This window comes from Onychomys torridus, chromosome 16 (genome assembly GCF_903995425.1).
Source record: "Onychomys torridus chromosome 16, mOncTor1.1, whole genome shotgun sequence".
Taxonomy (NCBI): Eukaryota; Metazoa; Chordata; class Mammalia; order Rodentia; family Cricetidae; genus Onychomys; species Onychomys torridus.
In genome coordinates this window covers 61,186,913-61,202,764 of record NC_050458.1, presented here as the reverse complement: position 1 = coordinate 61,202,764, position 15,852 = coordinate 61,186,913, and the positions used below count along the sequence as shown (strand labels likewise).

At 42.5% G+C, this 15,852-nt stretch overlaps 1 protein-coding gene across 1 annotated transcript in view; it reads right to left on the bottom strand.

Annotated features, from left to right (window-relative positions):
- Positions 1 to 603: 603 nt before the first annotated feature.
- The window catches only part of Arid2 (AT-rich interaction domain 2), a 144,856-nt gene continuing 129,607 nt past the window's right edge, over positions 604 to 15,852 (bottom strand). The window contains 1 exon segment of the mRNA XM_036207841.1: positions 604 to 2,259. Within this exon segment, the coding sequence (XP_036063734.1) occupies positions 2,118 to 2,259 (142 nt within the window). The 3' untranslated portion in view covers positions 604 to 2,117.

Below are 15,852 nucleotides of genomic sequence, written 5' to 3'. Positions count from 1 at the left end.
AATTCCCCAAATGTCCTCTCAGGAACTTGTAAGTCTGGCGATATTTGTGGGACACTCTAAGGTACCTGGACTCAAGAGTGTCTGCTGGGCAGCCCCAATCTATGGAGAAGTCAAACACTACCATCCTGAGAAATACATAGTTTTGGGTGTCATCACACATTTCTTACAGATAAGCTGAGTACACAGAAGGGATTCCCCATTGGGGAGAAATTACTTTTTGGTGCTAATAAGTGAATCAAGATATTTAAAATTTATGTCCAAACTCAAGCTCATCTCAAAGAATCTGTCCCTGATTCAAGTTAAACGGAACCACCAGCAGTCACAGAATGCTAAACAATGAAAGCTTTCTCAGATGTATGACAAATGAGTAAGGCAGACCGAGCTTTAACTGCACTAGCTATCTATCAGCTGTTTGTTAATATCCTAGACAAGAATTTGGTCTCCTTCCTACATTGCTATGATCATGTGATGCACCTTTCTGTTCTCTGCAGTACTTCACAAAGTATTACAAAGTAGGTGACCGTTGGACCTTGCCTTCAGCTAGACTTAGGATACTTTACATTTTAGAATGTCTTAAGCATACTCAGAAATAAAGGACTCAAGAAAATGTTCAGTCTTTTATTTAAAAACTATAAACAGTCACCAAAGTAAATAAAGCCATTCTATAACATAAACTGTAAGGTCTATATTTTATACTGCACATCCTAAGGACACAGCAGAAATGGTGGTTGGGAGGCCTTCCACATTTTTGGATGCTAATAGAACAGGCAATAGGCAGTTATAAGTGGATACATTTCACGCTTGGGGGGAAAAAAGACAATTTAAGGAAGTGAGCAGTTTCTGAGCAGGAATGTGGTACAGTATTAAGAATGGAAGAATAATACAATAAAATTCCACACTATATTAAGATAGAAAAAGTAGTGAAGAAAATATCATACCTGCACATAATGCATATATAACACAGGAGAAAACCTGTATAAAATTCCATGTATTTAAACCAATTTACAAATACAAAAAATTCTGTACAAGCTCTGAGCTTGCACACGACAAACGCTTACAGTGGATACATGTTAGGGGAACAAACAAAAAAAAATAAACCAAAACAAAACAAAAAAACCCTTCAAATAGTTTTTCTTCTACAAAAATGACATGAGATATATTATTCCATACTCTTTCAGCCAGCAAAATGAGTTCTACAAGGTGTATAATACAAAAAACCCAAAGGGGGGAAAATCCAAGAAAACCAAAAAAAGAAAAGGGGAAAAAAAAATCACAGTTCCACAAAACTGTTTTGACTTTACAGCATCAGTACCTTTGCAGAAGTATGTACACAAATGTAAAGAACATTCATCCACTGCGTAGAATATATCACAATTACTTACAGTTGACAGGAAAGTCTAGAAAACTTTAGAGCCTACCCATAATGCTTCTAGGACACCACAGGATGTATCTCCAGTGGCTGCAGTGGTATGAAGGGTGTTCATTCTATTCACAAATATTTACAAGATCTATTCAGACTGGTAAATTTTTATGATAATAAATAAGTGAAAATATATTGGCTCAAGTAAGAAAACCAAGCTACTGATTCTAAACAAAACACACAATCCACAGCTAGATATTGGTGGCCCCTCTGAAGCTGGGGGATAGGTGTGCTCAAACTTTGTCTTTATTCAAACCAGCTTAAATGGTTTTGTAAATATAAAAATGTGCTCCTTTTTGGATATAGATAAAAATATTTAATGCTTCTATTTCATCTGCTCATGTAGGTTTTACACTATTCCATGTATATTCCAATGTGGATGGTACTGAATTCTGATCACACCAGTCTCCATCAGGATTGGCCAGATCCGAGACATCCTGCAGATAAGCTGGTTGACAATCCCACAGTAGTTTGTTGTTGGTTTTTTTTTTTTTTTCCTTTTTTTTTTTTTTTTAAACAGAAAAGAAAGGGATTCGTTCAGAGATCAGAATACGAAGCTTCCTCTCAGCATCATGGGAGGACACAAAATAATCCAGTCTATGGTCTCTGCTCCATTAAGACTTGGTGCTTTCTTCAGTAACAGTGTGTGAAATGTAGCTGACTTTGAGTCCCCGCTGTGTAAGTGGGATAGGGTTCACTACAGCATTTCGGAGTCTTTCTCTTGTTCTTTACTCTGAACTGTAAAATTAAGTTCATAAAGGCATTTGGCAAGGGTGGAGGAAGCTTCCATGTTACTAATGGCTAGCACTGATAAGTTGTTTTCATGTCTCTTTAACAATCTAGGGAAAAAAGAAATGCAGATTGTCAGTCTCCAGGATCATAGTTAAGATTCCTAATCACAGATTATACAACTGAATAGAAACATCACACAATTCCACACCAGCCATTATTAATACTGCTTTATAGAAAGAGGAGGAGCAAGCTAGCCATCAGCTAGTACCATTTACTGGTGAGTAAACTAAGGCACCCTGAACTCAACCGACTTTCTAGCCAGGCAGGATCTGTATCCACAAACAAGGTTACAAGGCTATTTCTCTATCTTCATTCAGGGCTTTAGAAATCTCCCCAATCAGAAAATCGCTGGCAAGGAATAAGAACATTTATGAACTGAAATTTCCCATCACAAAGGTCACAGTATTGATGTGGCTGTGAATACAGAGACAGTGGGAGCATCACATGGGGAGACAGCTTCGGAAGGACTGAGTCCGACAAGAATGAAGAGTGAACAGATGCACAGGAGGCAGAGGCATGCACACTGACTCACTAGGAGCAATGATCTATAATGTTCACTGCACAGTGATTTCAAGTTGGACTTAAGTGTGAAAACTTCATTTTAAACATCTGGAAAACAAGTTACACAGCACTGAGGTTACCCAAGAACTTCACTAGTTCATTAAAGTAATCCTGGGTAAGAGAAAGCAGAGAAGGGGCTGGAGAGATGACTCAGGCCACGGGCCCAGGGTCGGTTTCTGGCATCCACAGCAGGTGGCTCAGTTTTCTGGAACTGCAGTACCATGGGGTCTGACACCTGACCTCTGTGGGCAGTGCACACCTCTGCTGCATATACATGAATGGAGGCGACATGCAGAAAATAAAGGAAGTACATCTTAGGAAAGGAACAAAACCAGAAGCAAAGCAAAGGTGAAGACATTTCTAAAATTGTACTAAGAACATTGTGGAAGGCTGGAGGAAGCTCGGTGGTGGAATGTCCACACAGAATGTTCTAGGCCCTAGGTTCACTGCCCGTGACTGGGAAAAGGAACAAAACGGTACGCAGACTCTGTACTCCATTGTCAACAATGTACTGCTACATGCGACCACAGAAACAGTCTCCTGGTTCCTGCTGAAAAAACCCCACTGAATGATTTGACTTGATCGATCCCATCAGTCAGGCTCAATACCCTGTAGTAGTCCTGACTAGAACAATGGACAGGGAAGAAGGAGGCAGACTGAAGGTGGGGCAGAGTTGCTTCTGTGGTGAGCACTTCCAGTAACTCAACATTATGCTTTGTGGACTCTGTATAAATGACATTTCAAAATTTTATTTACCAAATTTTAAAATCAATTGAAAATTGCATGATTTTTCTACAAAAGACACTCAGCTCAGCTGAGAGGCATGTGCCTTTAATCCCAGCACTCAGGAGGCAGAGGCAGATAGAACTCTAAGTTCAAGGCCAGCCTGGTCTACATGGAGTTCTAGTCAGGGTTGTATAGAGTGACCCAGGTCAAATCGAAGAAAGCAAACTCAATTTTTTTTGGGGGGGGAGGGAGGAGTTAAGTGCTGGAGATTGTACTCCAGGCCCTGCATATGCTTTACCACTGGACCCAGGTACATCCTGAGCCTTCTCTTCTATTATTTATATTTATTTATAGCTTAAGGTTAAAAATGAATAATAAACCTAACTTTTTTTTCCCCCTGAATTTTCAATTTCACATGCTGGCCTAAATTGTATTAACAGAAACATTTTAAGATACAAATTGTTTTCTAGGAAAACCAAACAGTTGGAAAAAGGTTATACTCTACCAAAAAAAGCACCAAGAGATAAAGAAATCTTGAGAAACAAAACAGAAAGGCTTAGGTTTTAGACATTGGTACTGTAGGAGATGGGAAGAGAATCAGAGTAGAAAACAGGATTAAGAGACAGACAACTGAGGACCCCTTCCAACCTCATTTCCAACATGCATGACTTCCTGTTAACTCCCTAAAACTGGCATTTTCTATGGAGAGAAAAACAAAACCAACAAAACCTCCTTACAGAATTGACACTGGGGACCACTAATAAACAAGGGAGCTCCTGGAGATCACCTAAAGACAGCAACTGTCAGTGAAAAGCTGTGAGCCACAACTTCCCAATCATGAAGGTGTCTACCATCATGCCTGGTTTACATATTTTACTCTTTTTTTTATAGACAATTTTTTAAAAGATTTTATTTATTTATTATGTAGACAGAAGAGGGCGCCAGATCTCATTACAGGTGGTTGTGAGCCACCATGTGGTTGCTGGGAATTGAACTCAGAACCTCTGGAAGAGTAGTCGGTCCTCTTTACCTGTGAGCCATCTCTCCAGCCCCACATATTTTATTCTTAAAATATAAAGGAATCCCTAAAGTACTGAAACATTTGAGGAAAGAATAACTATACAAAAGAGCTGGAAAAAACAAAGCCAACAATTGAAAAATACCAGCATTAACATCCTCACATAGATGAGAGACCTGAACTCAACAATTGTCAGGATGTCACCAAACAGTAACTGGGAACAAAGGGCGCCCTCTAGAAGTACAAACCAAAGAGGTTTGAGGATTAAGTAAAAATGATTTCCTGAAGAGATTAGAAAAAACAAAAACAAAAACAAAAAAACCCCTGAAAGCCAAAAGAAAGGAAATATGAAAACTTGTCATTATCAAAGTATATGAATCCACACTCAATATATCCACTCAAGTGAGGTAACACACAGAGCTGGGAACCCAGAACAGCATGGTACTGGCACAAACACACAGACACAGCAGAAAGGTCACCTGACAGAACCTGTGCACCTACAGCCAGCTGAAAAAGATGCACAGACATGGGAGAAAACAAGTGAGGGCCAACAGTTAATCTGTCAACAAGCGAGGGTCCACAGGGAATCTTTCAACAAGCGAGGGTCCACAGGGAATCTGTCAACAAGCGAGGGTCCACAGGGAATCTGTCAACAAGCGAGGGTCCACAGGGAATCTGTCAACAAGCGAGGGTCCACAGGGAATCTGTCAACAAGCGAGGGTCCACAGGGAATCTGTCAACAAGCGAGGGTCCACAGGGAATCTGTCAACAAGCGAGGGTCCACAGGTAATCTATCAATAAGAGAGGGTCCACAGGGAATCTGTCAACAAGCGAGGGTCCACAGGGAATCTGTCAACAAGCGAGGGTCCACAGGGAATCTATCAATAAGAGAGGGTCCACAGGTAATCTGTCAACAAGTGAGGGTCCACAGGGAATCTGTCAACAAGCGAGGGTCCACAGGGAATCTATCAATAAGAGAGGGTCCACAGGTAATCTGTCAACAAGTGAGGGTCCACAGGGAATCTGTCAACAAGTGAGGGTCCACAGGGAATCTATCAATAAGAGAGGGTCCACAGGTAATCCGTCAACAAGTGAGGGTCCACAGGTAATCTGTCAACAAGTGAGGGTCCACAGGGAATCTATCAACAAGTGAGGGTCCATAGGGAATCTATCAACAATGAAAACAAGAAACTCAAAATGGACGAGCCTCAGTTGTGAGATACAAAACTATTCCCAGAAAATACAAGGGAATACCCTAGGCCACGGGAATGGGCAATGCTTTTTAGGATAAAAATCCCAAAGGCACAAGAAACTAACACCAAAATAGACCAAGCTTTCTGGACAGCAAAGGAGACAACTGTCAGGGTGGCGGGAGGATGGGAGGAGCTATCTGGAGAGCACGCAGCTGACAGAGAGGTGAGCATCCAAGGGATAGCAAAATCTCAACAGCAAAATGCAAACAACCCGACGAAAGAGTGGGTGACTCACTTAAACACACATGGGTTTTTTTTGTTGTTTTGTTTTGTTTTTGTTTTTTCGAGAAAGGGTTTCTCTGTGTAGTTTTGGTGCCTGTCATGGAACTCACTCTGTAGACCAGGCTGGCCTCGAACTCTCAGAGATCTGCCTGCCTCTGCCTCCCGAGTGCTGGGATTACAGGTGTGCGCTGCCACTACCCGGCCAAACACACACTTCTTTAAAGATGACATAAAAATGGGTGAGAGCTATAAGGTCCAGCATCACCAGTCACCAGAAAAATACAAAAGAAAACCATGATACTGTATCAAAAGACAAGCCATGCACACTGCTGGTGGGAATGTAAATCAGCACATGCCAAGGACATAGTGGACACCTCAAAAAAGTAAATGCAGAAGCCCCACAGGTCCCAGGAACGCTCCTCAGTAAGCAGAGCAGCAACTGTTGTGGTCTAGATGTCAAGTGGTGTCCAAAAGGCTGTTCTGTGGAGCGCTTCATCTTTGGGACAGCAGTTTTTGACATCATCTATCGACTATCCATTAATGCACGAGTACTCTGACTACGTCATTGGGGCTGTGTGTGCACAAGGGTTGGGCCCTGAGCCAGAGGAAGTAAGGTCATGGGATGAGCAGCCTCCATCACATGCTCCCACTCGCAAGATGCTCACCAGAACTGGAGTTACACACAGTTGTGAGCTATCATGTTGCTGCTGGAAACTGAAGCCATATTCTTAGGCAGAGCAGCCAGTGATCTTTAACTGCTGAGCCATCTTTGCACCTCACTCACAATTTCAAAGGCATCCTTTTCTTTTTCTTTGTCTTCCCTCCCTCCAGGCTCTTGTAATATGGCCTGGCACTGGCTTGCAACTTGCTCTGTACATCTGCACTGATGAGAAGCTAACACAATCAAACCACTCTGCCGTACTTACTGCATTCACAAGAGCAAGGACTGGAAACACCGGAAGTGTCTGTCAACCAATGACCGAACAAGGCAACATGGTGCACACATAAACGAACTGTTCATCAGCCTTTCAAACAAACAGTTCCTGCTGAGTGTGTCTGGAGTTCACTGCCATTCACTACGCTGCATGAGAGCAGCAAGGCACAGAAAGACAAGGACTACACGATCTCGTGCCCGGAAAGGCCGAAGGCTGATCTGAATCAAACTGAGCAGATGGTACTTTGCAGGGTCTACAGAGGGTAGAGGAGGGAAACTGGAGAAAGGTTCATCAGTGAGCACAAAGGCACTGCTTGGAGCCAGAGGCGATGGTGTGCTACTGCACGGAGTGGAAGGTGACATGGAAGAAAGGGGTCTGAACGCTTTGACCACAAAAACCAACCAACCAACCAACCAACCAACCAACCAACCAACCAACCAACCAAGACAAAAGGATGAAAACAGGCTTTACACAGTATACAATGTGTGTGTATCAAAGCATCACAGAGCACCCCATTAATTAATACGCACACTTGTTTTGGTAATGGTTAAAACAACATACAAGATATCACAGTCATTACACTTTAGAAAGCCAGACATATATTAAACCTGAGTGGAAAAACTGATCACATGCAAAGAAATGTGACTGGACTGCCCCTGGGCCCTGACAGTACAGCTGAGGAAGGAAGACCTGCAGCAAAGCACTTCGCAATCCCAAGGTGACATCAGATAAGAGAACACAGATGAGTACGAGTAACACAATTCCTCCCCCGTCCCCCCCTTTTTTTTGAGACAGGGTTTATCTGTGTAGCCCTGGCTATCCCGGAACTTCCTATGTAGACCAGGCTGGCTTGGGTAGGACTCTCAGGCCTGCATGCCTTTACCTGCCAAGTGCTGGAATTAAAGACAGGCGCTACCACCACCCAGCTCCACAGGCATATTCTTAAGAAACATTAGGAAAATATCAGAAGAAGCTGCTTAAACTTACAAAAGCTACCAAGACAGAGGCGGGAAGGAGGCATGGGCCTGTCTTGGAAGCTTTCGAATGACTTGGATTCCTCAATTCTTCTGACATGTACTTTACCACCATACAGCTTACATACTTAGAAACAATTCGGGGGCTGGAAAGATGGCTCAGAGGTTAAGAGCACCAACTGCTCTTCCAGAGGTCCTGAGTTCAATTCCCAGCACCCACATGGTGACTCACAGCCACCTGTAATGAGATCTGGCGCCCTCTTCTGTCTATGTAGTAAATAAATAAATCTTTTAAAAAAAGAAAAAGAAACAATTCACTGGTAATTGTGCAAGCATGGTTACAACCACAGAGTATTCTACTCAGTATTCTACTCACTCCAAACAGAACCCAAGCCCATTAGCTGTCATTCCCCATTCTATCCAAGTCCCTTCTGTTGTTTTTAACAGTTTTCACTTTCATGAAAACATACAGGGTTGGGGAGTTAGCTCAGCGGTAGAGCACTTGCCTAGCAAGCGCAAGGCCCTGGGTTCGATCCTCAGCTCCAAACAAAGACGACATTCAATATGAACGTAGCAGCACACCATTGATCCTGCAGTGTGACCATCATTGCCATCCGCAACCCTTCTTTTTACACCATTCTATACCCAAGAACAACAACTTCTCACTCAACTCACATAATTCAGTGGTTCTCAACCTTCCTAACACCGTGACCCTTTGATACAGTTCCTCCTGTTGTGGTGACCCCAACCATAACATTATTTTTGTTGCTACTCCATCATATAATTTTGGTACTGTTGGGAATCATAATGTACGTATTTCTGGAGACAGGTTTGTAGTGGTGTGAACATGGTGAGAACTGCCTTTACTGGTCTGTCTGTACTTGCTCTGGTAGCAACTACACAACTGGGACACTGGTCCTCTTGTGCCTGGCTTACAGCTCACAGCGGTGGCCTGCAGCATCACCTTCTCCTTTCTAAAGGCTCAGCAGCACCCCAGTTTAAGTCTACACTACAATTTTTCTCTCCTTGAAGAGCTAGTGGATGCAGCTTTCCACAGCAGCTAGGACTTCTGTGTAAAGTTTCAATACGGATCCCTTACCAGATAGTGATTTTCCGTTATGTTCCCTCCTCTATGATCTGCTGGTTAATGTGGACAATGTCATTTATGTGCATGTTTTAGCTCTGCTGCAGTCTAGTTCGTCTAGATTCTGTCTGCTCCACCTCTGTGTAGTAGACCACGGAATCACTTCACGTCTAATGACAGGAAGCCTCGTGTCTGCTTCTAATCCGTTAGCTCATTTATGCAACTCATTGATCTGTTTGGAGCTAAAATATACATGGCAATAGCAGCCGTTCAATTTCTTCTGCAGATTGAAGTCTAGTTTTTCCCAGCATCACTTGCTGGAGACAGCAGGAGACTGGGAAACTGGTGGCCTTCTTGAAGACCTTTCAGCTGTGTATGGGAAGGTCCACTCTGGGGTCTCTCTTCTGTTCTCTCGGGCTGCCTGCCTTCATACCAGGAGCACAGGCATTGTAGCTGTGTAACAAGTTCTAAAGCCAGGGAGTTCGATTAGCATTCTCACTTTGTTCTTTGTCAACATTATTTTTACCTTTTTTGGGTCCCTTTCAGGATACAGTAATCTATTTTCACAAAAACTGCTGGTATTTTGATAGGGGAATCTTAAAAAAAAAAAAACAACTAAAAATAAACGTATACTGAGTATTTTGTCTGCAAGAATGTCTGTGTGCGGCTGGGGATTTAGCTCAGTGGTAGAGTGCTTGCTTAGCAAGTGCAAGGCCCTGGGTTCGGTCCTCAGCTCAAAAAAAAAAAAAAAAAAAAAAAGTCTGTGTGCCACATGTGTGCCAGAAGAGGGCACTGGATCTCTTGGAACTGGAGTTACAGACAGTTGTGAGCTCCATGTGGGTGCTGGGAATTGAATCTGGGTCCTCTGGAAGCACAGCCAGTGTTTTTAACCACTGAGCCATCTCTCCAGGCCCTGTACTGGCACCTGACCTTTGGCCCATTGAACATGGGCTGTCCTCTCATTTATTCATGTATCCTTTAAATTCTCAGCAATCTTTTATTATTGTCAACATATGAATCTTCTGATTTAGCTGGTTCATAAGTATTTTGATACTGTTAATGGGATGCTTTCTTAATTTCCCTTTGCTCGTGATTAATGTATTCAAAAGAACTATGGGGTCTACAGAGATGGCTCAGCAGGTTACAGCTTTCCTGTTCTTGAAAAGGATCCAAATTTGGTTTCCAGCACACATGGTGGCTCACAACAATCTATCACTGCAGCAGTTCCAGTGGATCTGACGCTTTTTTCTGACCTCCACTGGCACCAGGCATGCACAGGCCTGCATGTGGTGAGCATGTATACACACATGAAAAGCAAACACCCATATAAAATAAAAAAAATTTAAAAATGCTTAAAAAGCACCAGTTGATTTTCAGACAAGAACCAAATGTTATATAGTTATCAAAAGGAAACAAATCTTGAGACTTCTCCAGAGCTGAAAGTCAATTAGAGTTTAATAATAATTTTATAAGAGTTTAAGTAACAACAACAACAACAATAATATGCATTATTCAAACTATCAGATCCTGACATTAAAACAAAAACCACCCTACAAAAACCCTAGCATTTTTCCATGTGCAGGGGGTACTGTACATCGAAGTAAAGGTATACTAATAATATCTACCTTTTAAGCTAAATGTTGTTATTAAAAACAAAACTATGTTTTAGTATTATTCCATAAGCAAAGGTATTCTTTACATTCTCCTTCATGATTATCAGTATTTCCAAACACAGTGAGTTCTCAGCACGGGGATGTTCACCAGAGGGACGGGGGTGGGGGGTGGGGGGTGGGGGATGGGGAGTAGAATGTCAAGAACTTGGCGGACTGCTTCAAGAAAGGTCTTATCATGAATCCTTGGCTGACATCACACTTACAACCCCTGATGTACCCTTCAGAATCTTCCTGGATGGTGGTTGGCATTTTTGGGACCCCACTATCCTGAGACCCTAAGAACTGACACACCAGCACACATCTGGAAGACAAGAGTCTCCGTACTAAACCACAAGACGACATGAAAGCACACAGGGCAAAGTCTTGACTTCTGGCTCTGTGACTTATAGCCAGAGAAACGGTTTTGCCATACCAGCCCAAACATGTAGCCAGAAGCTGAAGGAACAGCCTTAAGGAAATGACCTTGGGAATTCTATCTCACTGCCCAAAATCTAATCAGATCTCTGGCAGGAAAGGAACTCACCACTCCCCCTTCCTTCTGTCTATTATACACTCACTGAATGATGGCACCACAAAGCAACAACTGAAACAAACACCCCATCTCTACCTTCAGTGAGCTCCACATGCAGTAGTGGGGACACAGTAATGCGGAGCAGTTGCAGGTCTGAGGAAGAAGACATCAGGAATGGAAGTGGTAACCCCGGGTGTACATTTCCTAGGCTGTGTTTGGGCAGCATTCTAAAGCGCATGCTGGAAAGAGTACAGTCTGAACATGGCTTAGTAGAGAAAAAGTCATTAAAACTGTTTACAGACCAGAGATGAAATGTCAAAAGACAGCCAGCCTAGAGAAAGAGAGAACAACAAACCCTGTGGGAAATGAAAACAGCACAAGAAGGCTTCAGGGACTGGGGCAAAGGCTGGCTCAGTGAGAGGGCCTGGCTTATTTCCCAGCACTCACGTGGTAGCTCAAACCATTGTAACTCCAATTCCAGAAGATCCAATACCCTCTTCTGGTCTCTGTGGGTACTGCACACAGTGCACAGATAGCTGCAGGCAAACGTCCACACACATAGAAGAAAAAGAAAAAAGGCTACAGAACGCAGTGCTCAGCTGAGGAGAGTCACAGAGAGAGCAGAAACACCGGAAGGGCACACTGACAGGAAGGACAGCAGGACCCTGGAACAAAAGCTGAGAGGTGAAGACAAAGACACTGATGTGAGGAGGAACTTGCTTTTTTTTTTTTTTTTTTGTGGCTGCAAAGCAGGCTATAGTAAAAAAACAGGGTGAGAAAGGACAGTGAGGATGGGTAAGCACGAACATACTGCAGACACTGGTATTCCTAGAGAGCCTGTTAAGCCTTAACATTAAAAACATCACTACTTAAATATTATGGGTGGTCAACCTCTAGGACCCAAACCAAACACACCCCAGCCACAAAACCAACTTGATATTTTTCATGTTGCATATTAACAAAAAAATTATTCCTGCAATATTTATCTTACTAGGTTTCTGTTATTTCATTCAATATATTTTCTTGTTCCATCCATTTATCTGTTAATTTCATTTTCTAGTACAGCTTACTAGTATTCCATAGCGAAAACTACATTTGGTGTGCACTTGTTAGCTGGAGGACACTCAGGTTGTTTGCATTTGCTAACCACTGGGAATGGAGCAGCAGTGCACATGGCAGAGCCAGGGTTTTGAGTAGAATGTGAGGCCCTTTGGCCTATGCACCAGAGGTACAGAGTGAGATGGTATTGCTTTCGGCATTTTGAATTTTCCACACTGGTTTCCACAGTGGCTGCACCAGTTTGCAATCCCACCAACAGTGAACGAGGGCTCCTTTACTACATCATCTCCACCAGTCAACGAGGGCTCCTTTACTACATCATCTCCACCAGTCAACGAGGGCTCCTTTACTACGTCATCTCCACCAGTGAACGAGGGCTCCTTTACTACGTCATCTCCACCAGTGAATGAGGGCTCCTTTACTACGTCATCTCCACCAGTGAATGAGGGCTCCTTTACTACGTCATCTCCAGCACTGTCTGTTGTCTTGTTTGATCTTTGGCATTCTGACTTGGGTAAAATGAAATCTCAAAATTATTTCGATTTGCCTTTCTCTAAAAGCTGGGGCAATGGGCATTTTTAAAAAAGATTTTATTTAGTCATTTTTACTTTTTCTTTTGAGAATCTGCTCAGATTTATAGCTTAGTTTTTGAATGAGTCATTCGTTTTATTAACCTAAAACTTTTTTTTCCAGTTCTTTATATAGTCTGGATGTATAGCTGGAAAACTTCCTCTCCTATTTCCGTGGGCTTCTTCTGTACTCAGCTGGTTTTGTCCTTAGCTGTGAAGAAGACTAGTTTTATGAGATCACATTTGTCAATTGTGGGCCTTAGTTCCTGAGCATAGGGTCCTAGTCAAAGTGGCCTTTTCTACACCTGTATATTGTAGATCACCGTCTACTCTTTACCCCAGCACATGCAGTGTTTCAAGTGTAGCTCTCTGGTCCATGCACAGGTAGTTTTTGTGCAAGGTGATGGAAACAGGTCTAATTTCATTCTTCTGCACGTGGATGTCTAGGGATAGTTTTTTCTGTTTCTAAGTGTCGTGGACTGGATCTCAGCTGGACCATCAGACCGAGGGAGAACGGGGTGAAGGTACTCAGGATAAGTGGGATTCGGCGAATGACAGACAGACACAGACATGAGAGTATGTTGTGTAAGAATAATGACATGGGGGTTTTGTTGGACTTGAGGATCTGAACTGGATCTGACCTTAAAGTATCCTCCTGGGGCTAACTTCCAAAGCACTGGAATGCACAATGTAAGGGCCAAGGGAGAGAAAGCAACCGTTAGTCCTACATGGCTGTGATTCCCATGAACCACAGTAACGACAGCTGGCAGATGTTCCTAAGGGAACAAGAGCGGCACACACCTTGGCAGTAACCACATCTACCTAGCTGGATTGAAGGCCTACTCAGGAGGAGGAAACCGTGCCTAGTGCTGGAACCATCAACTTCTGTGGAATACTCCCATTGTGCACTGGAAAGATCTGTCCCCTGAAATGTTTAATTAAAGGCTGAGTGGCCAGCAGTCAGGCAGAAAGTATAGGCAGGACCGCCAACTGAGAATGTTGGGAAAGAGAAGGGGGCAGTCAGAGGAGACGCCAGCCAGCTGCCCAGGAAGCAGGACATGGAGAAATGAGGCAATAAGCATTTGTAATTAATACTCTGAGAATGGCTGCAGGACAGGAACACTCCACCTCTAAACAACTACCTGGGCACACTGGGGTCATAAATCTTAGAACAACACCTATTAATACAACTCCAGTAAATCAGGGTAATTTCTAATTGCATTCTAAATACTTATACCCAGAGATAAATACAGTTTTAGCTCAGGAATCACTGAAGAGAGGCAGAATGATTCTTAGAGACAAAGGAACAGGAAGTGTGCTGTGAGACCGTGTCTCCAAGAAATGACAGGGAAGCTATAGCCATGAAGTCCAACAATATGGCTGCCTAAACTGGACCTGAACAAGGACAATACCAATCGACATTCCGGTGTGCTCTATCCACAGACAAAGAACTATAGGCATGGACTGCTTGTTGAGAGAGGGAAAAAGAGTCGTCCCCAAGGATGAATTCCCTTCATTGCTTATCTAGAACCAAGTCATCTGCCCTGAAATCATGTATATACAAGTAACATAACTCTGTGTGTGTGTGTGTGTGTGTGTGTGTGTGTGTGTGTGTGTGTGAGAGAGAGAGAGAGAGAGAGAGAGAGAGAGAGAGAGAGAGACAGAGGGAGAGAGTATTCTGTGTATGTGTGAGAGAGAGACAGAGACAGAGACAGAGAGAGAGAGAGAGAGATAAGACAGAGATAGACAGGAAGTATTCTCTGTGTGTGTGTGAGAGAGAGAGAGAGAGAGATAAGACAGAGAGTAGTGTGTGTGTGTGTGTGTGTGTGTGTGTGTGAGAGAGAGAGAGAGAGAGAGAGTACTCTGTGTGTGTGTGTGTGTGTGTGTGTGTGTAGCAATAGCAATTATAGAAAATGAGGCTAAGAATGTGGGAGGGAACAGGGCAAGGAAAGACATGGAGGAGTTGGAGGGAGGAAATGGAAAGAGAGAAATGATGTAGTTATATTTTAATTTTAAAAAGTTATCACTTATGAAAAATTTAAAAGCTGATACAGTATAATTATCGTCTTTTCTAATTCCACAATTTTTTATGCTTTGAAAATCTACTTTAAATATTATAATACCTAAAACAATTGGATTGAATGTAGATAGAAGGCATTTGTAGAAGATAGGCCTAATATGTTAGAAGTACACTGACAGCTTCTAGGCTGCTCAGTTGATGCTTTGGGAGTGGAAGGAAGATGGGCTGAAGGGAGACACACAGAGCAGTATTATGACTCATAACAGCAGCAAAATTAGTTATGGAATAGCAATGAAATAATGTTATGGTTGGCGGTCACCACCATATGAAGAACTGTATTCAAGGGTCATAGCATTAGGAAGGTTGAGAACCACTGCTTTAAGAGGATATAGCAGGACATATTCTCACAAGGGTAAAGAGTCATTCATACTTTAAAAATATATCTACTGCTGTGCGGTGGTGGCACACACCTTTATAATCCCAGCAATTGGGAGGCAGAGGCTGGCAGATCTGTGAGTTCGAAGCCAGCCTGATCTACAAACAAAGTAAGTTCTAGGACAGGTTCCAAAGGTACATAGAAAAACCCTGTCTCGAAAACACCAGAAAGAAAAAAATTATGATACAGATTATGTTCTTTCTTAAGTCCACTAGAAAGTAATTATAAACATTAAAAATATTAGTGACTCCTAATATTCATTGATAGGCTTATGGAAAACACCAACTGTCAAATGGAACTGAATTGATTCCACGTGATGCAAATGGCCAATTCCCTCTTTTCCCCAATAACCACTCAGATTTCTTCCTCAGAAGAAATTTTTTTCTTCTTTAAATGCTATGGCAAGAAAGAAAATTGAAAATAAAACAAGTTACAGCTTGTTTTCTGTTGTTTCAACTTTATTTTTGACTTTGGAGAGAGCATGATGGCCTGGCCTTACCATTAGCTTTTGGACACATTCATAAATCAATTAGAAAAACAGCAACTAAGCGATAGGTAATGTCATTAACTCACACATAAAAATACAGTAAGTTTACTTT